Below are 10,403 nucleotides of genomic sequence, written 5' to 3' on the forward strand. Positions count from 1 at the left end.
TGTTTGTATATGTTAGCTAATAGAACCGCTTCATCATCTATCAATTGCATAATAATCCTTTTGTTCACACGTGTATCTTTCTCATGCACTAAAACCTACTTATGTATGTGTGTATGTGTGTTTGGGTGTGTAACTTTGTTTGTTTGTTTGTATGTATGTGTGTGTTTGTGTGTGTAATTTTGTTTGTTTGTTTGTATGTATGTATTTATTTGTGTGTGTGTGTGTGTGTGTGTGTATGTTACATAAAAATTTTTCTAACCATTGCCTAGCTGTGCAATAAGAAACCATTGATTCGTTTCTATTGAATGCGTCTGTTAGTGTTTAAGGTAAGTATGGTATGTAGTTGATGTAATATTTTTCAATGTTTGGTTGGTCTGTGTGTGTGCGTGTGTGTGTTAGTGTGTGTGTGCGTGTGTGTTAGTGTGTGCGATCTGTATAGCTGTTTGATTGATTGTATAAATAACCGTTCCTAATATTGCTATTATTGTATCTATCTATATTTATGATATTACGGCTATTAATGTTGTTGATGTTGTTGTTGTTGTTGATGTTGTTGATGTTGTTGTTGTTGTTGTTGTTGTTTTTAACGCAATTACTTCCATTTACGTTGTTAATGATAGTGAATTGTTGACGATTGAGTGGTGAATGTTTGTGAATTGTTAATAATTGGATGGTGAATTACTGATTGAATAGCTATTCATACATATCACTTAATTGTTAATGGCGAGTGATTAATTTCTCATAAATGATACTACTCAACAACTACTTAACTAACTTCATTTTATTCGTTACTGCTTTCATGATTAATGTAGTAACTTTCGTAATGGTAATTATCGAACAACGTGTGTGTGTGTGTGTCTGTGTCTTTGTGTGTGTGTGTCTGTGAGTGTGTGTCTCTGTGTGTGTGTGTGTCTGTGTGTGTGTGTCTGTGAGTGTGTGTAAGTATGTGTGCTGGCCTAAGAATATCATTCCCTTTCTGTCGTAAAGTTTGAAAATGGTTTAAATTTTTTTTTCTGTGTGAACTTGTGTGACTTGGTTGACAAAAATTTGCGACAATCTCAATGGCCCATGTTCGCGACTCTCCACGAGAAATCAATTTAACTTTCGCACCGTGAATTGCAAATACAGCAGTACCTACTTTAAATAAGGCTGCCATGGAAACTTTATTATTGTTATTATTATTAATTTATTATTATTATTGTTATTATTATTATTAGTCATTCTTGCTGTCGTTGTTATTATTATTATTTAACAATATTTTTATTACTAACACATGAAAAACTCCGTGAAATTATTCAATGTTCATATACAAGGACGTTTTAAAGTTTTAACTTAGAAAAAAAAGAGAATCGAATGCGTAATTTTAACATTGTTACAAAGAATATATGCAGAAATTTCAAAATTATACCCAAATTTGACGATTAATTTCTGTAATTTTTGCTAGAAATTGGTACAAAAATTTCCACATTTCCCTAAAAATTTACAAAATTTACCATTTCTTCCAGGTATGCCTTACTGTGCGGCAGACCTCCTTTTGAGACCCACTCTTTGAAGGAAACGTACATCCGCATATCCACGAACCGCTACCAAATCCCCAGTCACGTGACTCCCAACGCTCGGAAGTTGATAACTCGTCTGCTCAATCCAGTGCCTCAAAACCGTCCATCCCTTAGTCAGATAGCTACTGATGATTTTTTTACACTTTCCTTTACGCCAAAGTACCTGCCGACTTCGTGCTGCGAGGTTGAGCCCAAGTTTGTCATCAACAAGAGTAAAACTGATAGGTTGGTTGGTTGATTGGTTGGTTTTGTTGGTTGGTTTGGTTGGTTGGTTTGGATGGTTGGTTAGCTGGTTGGTTGGTTGGTGTGTTGATTGATTAGTATGTTGATTGGTTGGTTGGTTGATTGGTGTGTTGGTTTGTTGGTTGATTGGTGTGTTGGTTGGTGTGTTGGTGGTTGGTCGGACGCTTTTTAATTTTTCAACAAACGTCTTCTCAAATATTTGCTTGTTATTAATCATTAGAGAAACTTAGAAAATTACACTGTAATACAAGCTAAAAATGTTATAAGTTCATTGTGGTTTGGCGCCATTGAAAAGTGAATTTAAATCGAATTATATGGAAGAAAGACATTAGCTTTGTAAAATGTATAATCCGTTGTAATAACGTTAAAAAAACAAGACCTGCTTGCTATAAAATAATTTTCATAAAAAATATAAAATAATAATTGGAATACTAGAAATAACAACAATAACAATGATAATAATGATAATAATAATAACAACAATAATAATAACAACAATAATAATAATGATAATCATCATCATAATAGGTCGGCATCAGCGGTAGCTGTAGATAGAAACAAAGAAGGGGGTAAGTTTTCATTCAGAAAGGTTGAACAGCCACTAAAACATTCCAAGTCTTCCACCGTACGTTCTATTCAATTAATTAATTAGTTAATTAATTCGTTTGTTGATTTTTTTATTCATTCGTTCGTTCGTTCGTTCGTTCGTTCGTTCATTCATTCATACATTCATTCATTCATTCATTCATTCATTCATTCATTCATTCATTCATTCATTCATTCATTCATTCATTCATTCATTCATCATTCATTCATTCATCATTCATTCATTCATTCATTCATTCATTCATTCATTCATTCATTCATTCATTCATTCATCCATTAGTAGTAAATTAATCGTTAGTTATCCATACATCTCTTTCATATTTTAAAATAATGCATACCACCAAACTAACGCGCATAATATGGCTTCATTGGAATTGTAGTTATTGCTAAAAAAATTTGTTTGCTACTACTACTACTATTACTACTACTACTATTACTAATACTACTACTACTACTACGACGACTACTACTACTACTACTACTACTACTATTACTACTACTACTACTATTACTACTACTACTTCTACTACCTACTATCACTACAACCACTATTTTTACTACTTCCTCTACTATTACTGTTACTATTATTACTCTACTACTGTTACTATTATTACTACTCACACTACTACTCCTACTACACACCTCGCACAGAAAGCACCAGCAGCAGCATCGGACACTACGTCGACTACGACAGCCACCACAACAGCCACACAAAATCGTATCAAGCAGCCATTTACTCTCGACACCACCAACAACAACAACAACGACGCTAATTACGTCTGCTCCAGATATGCTGGAAAGTATCCAGCCCCCGCTTATAGCAATAGCAATAATAATAATTATAATTATAATAATATTAATAATAAGAGTATTTACAAGCCGACATCTTCTAACGTTAAAAAGCCCATCTATAAGAAATCATCTTCGTTACAGGCAGCTGATGACAGATTAAATTTCAAAAAAGTGCCGATAGAAAACGCTGTAGAAGTTGGCAGCGAGGTTCACAGCAAATCTAAACAAATCTACAACAAAGAAATACAACAACAACAACAACAACAGCAGCAGCAACAACAACAATATTATTACGTAGTTGACGAACGACGTGCTATGAACATGGATGAGTTGCTCGCTAAGAAGAACGAATTTACGACATCAAGCTCTTTTGATGGGTTTGGTGAGTATGTAGTAATGTAGTATCTCTAATTATTTTGTTGTTGTATCTCTAATTATTTCATTGTAGTATCTCTAATTATTTTGTTGTAGTATCTCTAATTACTTCATCGTAGTATCTCTAATTATTTCATTTTACTTTTTTTTTAAATTATTAATATTCGTTTTTGGTTATGAAAATATCTGGCGAGTTTGTTAGCTCAGTCAGTAGAGGTACCATGTCTCGTGTCGCGATGGGATGGTTCGAATAATGTTTCTCTCTTTCTCTTTTTCCCTATGTATGTGTGTGTGTCCGTGTTTGTGTGTGTGTGTATGCATGTATCCGAAACTCAGAGACTTTTGTACACTCTGTATTTACGCTATAATTTGACGGTTTCGAATCAAACCGGAATCGGATTTACGTTTATCGGTCACAAATGATGATATGTAAGAGGTTCTAAATAAACCAGAACTAAACACTCAAGAGCGAAATAGTTTTCTAAAATCTTTCCATAGATAAATAATACAATTTTTGTGATTTGACATTCAGGTCTTTCTGCTTGCTCTGCCATTCGACTCTACAGAGCTTTAACACATTGTCTTGATGCCATGCCACCAGGTAAATTATTATTTCTATTTTTATTGTTTTATTATCATTGTTTTTATTCTGTGGCATTTTTTTCATCTAATTTAGGGGTGGGCAAACTACCAAAAAATTGTCGTCAGCTAGACATTATGACCAAAAAAAAGGAGCCACAAATCTTAAAAATTTTCCCCGGGTCGAAAAATTTGCTGTTTAAGTACATAAGCGGCCCTTCAAAGGTGAAATAGTTTTCAATGCAGCCCTCACAGCAAAAATGTTGCCCACCCCTGATTTCTAGTTGTCATTATTATTATTATAAAATTTTATTTTTTAATATTATACTGTTAAAAAGGATGTTTATTTGCTACATTTATTCATATTAAGCGTACTTATATTTGTATTTGGAGTGTTGTTTGGTAGTAACTTTTGTATTTTTACGTATTATAAAGTATTTTTTTGTACGTTTGCGTATCACTGGTTGTATTTTTTGCATTTTAAGAGCGCTCTCTTAGCATGGTAGCATAAAGTTTGTGTTTTTCAGACAGAAGTGCTTGCTTTTGAAATAAAAATTCGGCAATTCATCTGCTTTGGCAAAAAATAATAAAAATATTGTTGGTTTATTTGATTGAGTGATTAATTAGTTAATTGATTAATTAATTAATTAATTAAATGATTGATTAATTGGTTAAATATTAAGAAAAACTGTGTACTAACCATCTCAACCATTCTTATCTCCAATAGACAGCAGCCCAACACCGATTATGAACATCGAGAATTTGCTCTGGGTTACGAAATGGGTCGACTATTCGAATAAATACGGTTTCGGTTTTCAATTGTCGGATCTGAGTGTCGGTATCCTGTTTAACGACACGACGAGGATGGTCCTATCTTCTGACGGAAAGTCGGTTTTTGTTTCACCTGGTGACGATAATATATTTCGTATTGCATCATTTCATTTTACAATGTTTGATATATTTATTTCATATTAATTTATTATATTTCATTGAGATGTTTATTTGTAGTAAATTATGATGAAATATATTATCTGAGAGTTTATTTTTTTGAAAAAATTAACTCATCAATTTAAAGACAAACACCACAACTCATAAACATGTGATAATTTTTTTTTAGCAAATAGCCATTTTTATCAAGAATTATCATTTCCATTGTTACCAAAAACCACTACCAACCACTACCAACCACTACCAACCACTAACAACTACCGCCACAGGACGCTGACTTACAACGACCTTAGCAACCAGACATTTGTATTTTCGACAACTGCCTCGCCAATCGAACAGCGCAAAAAAGTTACCCTGCTTCTCTACTTCAGCCAGTACATGGAAGAACACCTCATTCACGGAGCCGACCTTCAGCTCGGCCAGGCCCTCGCAAAAATAAGGGGTAAAAATAAAATTGCCGGAAGTGATTCTACCGGAAATAGCATAACCGGAAATGGTTCTTCAAGCGGAAGTATTGTAAATAGGAATGTGGATAATTTAGGGAATGTCTTCATGAAGAAGTGGTTCAGGACTGATAAAGCAATTGTCATGCATCTTAGTAATGGGACATTGCAGGTTAATATGATGGTTGTGGTTGTGATTTTTACTGCTGCTACTACCGCTGCTACTGCTGCTGCTACTACTGTTACTACTGCTGCTGTTGATCTTTTTATTTTCGTGACGTACATGACAAACTATGGCAAGCCATAGATATTTGTATCATTAGAACATTATCAATAAATAGTAAATGACATAAGAAATCACCGTCAAACGATCAAATATATAACAAAGTCATCGCACTACTATAAAACTAACATCCATCCAAATGTTAAAATTTTTTTAACCATCCATCCATCCAACCAACCATCCATCCAACTAACCATTCAACTATCCAACCAACCAACCAACCAACCATCCAACCAACCAACCGACCATCCATCCAATTCCAATTCAATTCGACCGACCCAGCCAACCGACCGACCAATCACATTGCAGGTAAACTTTTTCGACGACCACACGAAATTGATATTAAGCGTTGATGGGCAGGACTATCTGGCCACCTACGTCGACGGCTGCCGGCAGTCGACCTCCTACAAGATCCTCTCTGTCACCAATTTCGGATGTCGGAACGAGATAGCGGAGAGATTGAGATACGCGAGGAGAATGCTGGAGAGTGTAATCAATTTGGGAGGGGAGTCAGTCTGATTGGGTGGATAGGGTTGGATGGATAGTTGGATGGATAGTTTGATTGATAGTAAGATGGATAGTTAGATGGATGGTTGGACAGATAGTTGGATTGATAGTTAGATGGATGGTTGAATGGATGTAGGATGTATGGATAGATGGTTGGTTGGATGGATTTATGGTTAGATGGATGGATAGATTGACCGACCTATGAATGAATGCATCGATGAATGATTGGTTTATTGGTCGATTTTGGCTCATAGATACCTAACCAATGATGATTCGTAAATAAATAATCAATTGATAAGTTAATATTAATTAATTTAAATGGATAAATTCTTAATGTTTATAAATTAATTATTCAAATTAAAAACGTAAATTAATTTTTAAAAACGTTTGAAGACTACATTTACAAAGTGTTCTTCGCTAATTGAATGCCTTTATTTATGATTTTTTATTTACTTATTATTTTTATTTATTATGTAATTTTTCAATTTAAGCAGTTAATACTTTGACAAAACTCTGTGCGTGTGCGTGTGTGTGGGTTTGTACGGATATCTAAGAGTGCGTGTGTGTATATTTATACACAAATACATATATAATAATATATCAATATGTATTTTTCGTTCTACTTAAGTTCATTTTTAAGACAATTTTTAAATAAATAATGAAAAAATGATGAGCATCATATAAATAATAATTTATATTTGTGGTTTAGAATACATTTAGTCTATTATTTAACCTGAAAACTTCAAATATCAACCACGATGATAAAGAATGAAAGATTGAGAATTTTTGTAAGAATGACTGATTGGTTGATTGGTAGATAGATTGATCGATTGACATTTGAATGGAAGTTTTGGCGAATTTGTTCCGGAGAATTAATTTCGACAAAGCAAATTTCCAATGTCCTTCTACCCTCCAAAAAATTTTAAAAATTCTCTTCAAATTTCGAATTTTCGACAGCATGAGATGGTTTTATTGCAATAGTTATTATGATATTGAAGAGCCTAAGTGTTAGTGTGTGTGTGGTTTACACATGGTTGTGTGTGTGTGTGTGTGTGTGGTTTACACATGGTTGTGTGTGTGTGTGCGTGTGTATTTATACGTATGTATATTTTTGCGATTTTTAATTTTAATTCAAGTCTCCATAATCTTTTCTAAGTACAATATTATGAATTGAAAAAATTTTTAGTGCATACTTTCTGAAATGAGGTGCGGAAGATTTTTCTTTCATCTTTCAAAATAATAATTCAGAATTTTATTTCATTTCCATTTATTTTGTTTAAATCAATCTAGAATTTAAATTTTTTAAACTCGTTCTCTCTTAAATGTTATTAGTTATACGGACATTAATATTTCGTTGCTGTATTGATTCCAGAAAAACAGACACACACACACACACATATATATATATGTATATATATATATATATAAGCTTTTTATTATAATTATGTGTATACAAAACTATTTTCTTCTGTTTTTTGTAGCTTTTTAAGAATAAAACGAAAAATGAATAATGACTATACAAGGCTTCTTATGGAAAATTCAACTTTGTGTGTGTGTGCGTATATGAAAGTTTACAGACTAAATAATAGAGATTTATTTTTCAAATTATTCCAAAAAATTTCCTAAATTCCATGAAAATAAAACCTATAATCTTTTTTTTAATTAAAAAATTCACATAAAGAACGAAAATAAATTCAACAATGTAGACCTAACCACTATAGCGGATTTAGTGGGGGCATTGTGAGCAATTTTTTGATAAAAGTCAGAAGAAGCGTTTTATGTATAAAATCGACATGAAAATTGTCGTAAGCCACATTAGCTTAAGTTTTGCCCCCCTCCCCCTATCAAAATCCTAGTCCTCCCTGTCTAGATCCGCCACTGTAACTAACGCTAGCATAAAAAGTGAACAGACTTAAATACGCAACAAACAGATCCATTCAAACACTTAGACACCATACGTACATCAATACCTACATTTGTTTATTGAGTTTGTTGTCTGGATAAACAACAGACTCTATATTGTCTTGTTTTTTTTTTAGTTTGAAAAAAAATGTCTTGTTTGTTTGTTGTTTGGAAGCGCCAATACTTACATGTATACACAGATACACCTTAAATACGCGCCTACATATGTATTTTACATTTATTCAATTAATTTTTGATAGTTTTAGTAAGATAAAAATAAGCAGAGCATGTACATACACACGTACACAGTCATCTAAGGTAATTTCCAAGAACTGTCAATGAAACAGTTAAAACGTGTCAGCAACATACTAAGCACGAAAAAAGTTTAGACAAATGGATGTATAAATAATATATTTATAGCAAGCGTTATATACATTTTTTATAGTGGTAATAAATACAATTTTAAAGTATAAACTCGAGATGATACTCGATAAGATACTCGATAAGACACTTGATCAAATACTTAATAAGATACTTGATAAGATACTTGATCAAATACTCGATAAGATATTTGGCCATATACTCGATAAGATACTTGATATGGTATCTATCGGTTATAATAGTCGATACAATCACTAATCGTTACAATCAATATTCGATATTATTCGATAAATCAATAATCGCTAATATTCGATACAGTACGCAATAAAGTATTCGAGAAAATATTCGATTCAGTATTCGATGAAATACCCGGTATAATAAACGGTTTTCAGACGGTTTTCCTCTGCTGTTCATGGGACTGGTGCCAAAAGACAAAACTCACCAAGTTACCTGGATTTGAGTTTTTGTTGTGTGTCGTATGTTAAATGATCTAACAATTGCAGCTGCTACTGCTACTACTGCTGCTGCTACTACTACTGCTGCTGCTACTACCACTGCTGCTGCTACTACTACCACTGCTACTACTACGTATAGCAGTGTGTGTGAAAGTGTATCTGTATGTATGTTTGTGTATGTATGAATGTATGTATCTATGTGTGTATGTATGCATGTATGTATGTGTGTATGTGTGTGCCAAAGCAACCGACCGTTATGCATAAGGTTCTTCATGAGGGTATCTTCAAGCCCCTTCCTGTCAGCGCAGTGATGCCACTGAGATAGGTCACTATTACAATCCGTGCCCTCGCCTGGGGGCTTCGTCTGAATGTTCGAGACGCAACGCCTACACTTGAATCTGATTGGATGTGTGAGTGTGTAGGTTGAATTTGATTGGTCAGAAGTTTGATGAGTGGGCGAGGTTTGAATAATCGGTCAAATCTGACTGGTCGAGAGATTACTTATTGGTCGCAGTTTGTATGATTGAATGAATTTGATTGGTTGCCTGGTTGGCTGGCGAAAATTAAACGACACATAGAATTTGATTGGATGGCTGGCCTGGCTCGTATGATTGAGTAATTGAAGGATAGGCGAGTAAAAATGATTTAAGTAATTTTTATGGACTAACACAACACACGCACACACACACACACAAATCAATGACTAACTTATCATGTGTATCACTGATAGTGTTATCATTAAGTGTGAAGAGATCTCGAAGATCACCCAGGCTGAAATGCCTCTCCACATCTTCCTCCATATCCACCACACAACTGCTCAGTGCTTTCTTGTGTGACTGCCTTTGTAGCATCTTCTCTTCTATTGTACCTGTCTGTATATATGTATGCATGCATGTATGTATGTACGTATGTATGTATGTTTGTTTGTTTGTTGGTGTGTGGGTGTGTATTGTGTCTGTGTATATGTGTGTGTGTATGTTTATTGGTTAGTGTGTGTGTGTGTGTGTGTGTGTGTGTGTGTGTGTGTGTGTGTGTGTGTGTGTGTGTGTGTATGTGCATGATGTGCACTCATTCCTAGAACAAACTAACAGAGATGAATCGATAGATGTAGCACTGCTTCTTCTGTCCATCCCGCCACACGCGGGCCATTGCTTGATCGTCATTGGCTGGATTCCAATCCGGGTCAAACATCACGAGGCGATTGGCCCCAATCAGATTTAGGCCACAGCCCCCTGCTTTGCTACTTAGCATAAAGATGAAGTCCGAACTCTGTGTGTGATCGTTTGATGTTGAATTGTAAAAACAACCAAGCTTTATTATTATTACTATT

The 10,403-nt window shown here is 34.1% G+C and overlaps 2 protein-coding genes across 2 annotated transcripts in view; one reads left to right on the top strand and one right to left on the bottom strand.

The window, feature by feature from the left end:
• HELRODRAFT_112284 (hypothetical protein) overlaps window positions 1–6,661 on the top strand; it is a 20,164-nt gene extending 13,503 nt beyond the window's left edge. Inside the window, exons 7-13 of the mRNA XM_009020289.1 lie at window positions 1,506–1,784; window positions 3,404–3,529; window positions 3,770–3,803; window positions 4,914–5,041; window positions 5,372–5,544; window positions 5,644–5,717; window positions 6,138–6,661. Of these exons, the coding sequence (XP_009018537.1) occupies window positions 1,506–1,784; window positions 3,404–3,529; window positions 3,770–3,803; window positions 4,914–5,041; window positions 5,372–5,544; window positions 5,644–5,717; window positions 6,138–6,347 (1,024 nt within the window). The 3' untranslated portion in view covers window positions 6,348–6,661. The remainder of the gene's footprint in view (window positions 1–1,505; window positions 1,785–3,403; window positions 3,530–3,769; window positions 3,804–4,913; window positions 5,042–5,371; window positions 5,545–5,643; window positions 5,718–6,137) is intronic.
• Window positions 6,662–9,006: 2,345 nt separating this feature from the next.
• HELRODRAFT_157121 (hypothetical protein) overlaps window positions 9,007–10,403 on the bottom strand; it is a gene marked incomplete at both ends in the record, with an annotated part of 6,930 nt that continues 5,533 nt past the window's right edge. The window contains 4 exons of the mRNA XM_009020290.1: window positions 9,007–9,068; window positions 9,326–9,471; window positions 9,782–9,945; window positions 10,163–10,342. Coding sequence (XP_009018538.1) covers window positions 9,007–9,068; window positions 9,326–9,471; window positions 9,782–9,945; window positions 10,163–10,342 — 552 coding nt within the window. The remainder of the gene's footprint in view (window positions 9,069–9,325; window positions 9,472–9,781; window positions 9,946–10,162; window positions 10,343–10,403) is intronic.

The sequence above is a fragment of the Helobdella robusta genome (genome assembly GCF_000326865.2).
Source record: "Helobdella robusta unplaced genomic scaffold HELROscaffold_27, whole genome shotgun sequence".
NCBI classification, from domain to species: domain Eukaryota; kingdom Metazoa; phylum Annelida; class Clitellata; order Rhynchobdellida; family Glossiphoniidae; genus Helobdella; species Helobdella robusta.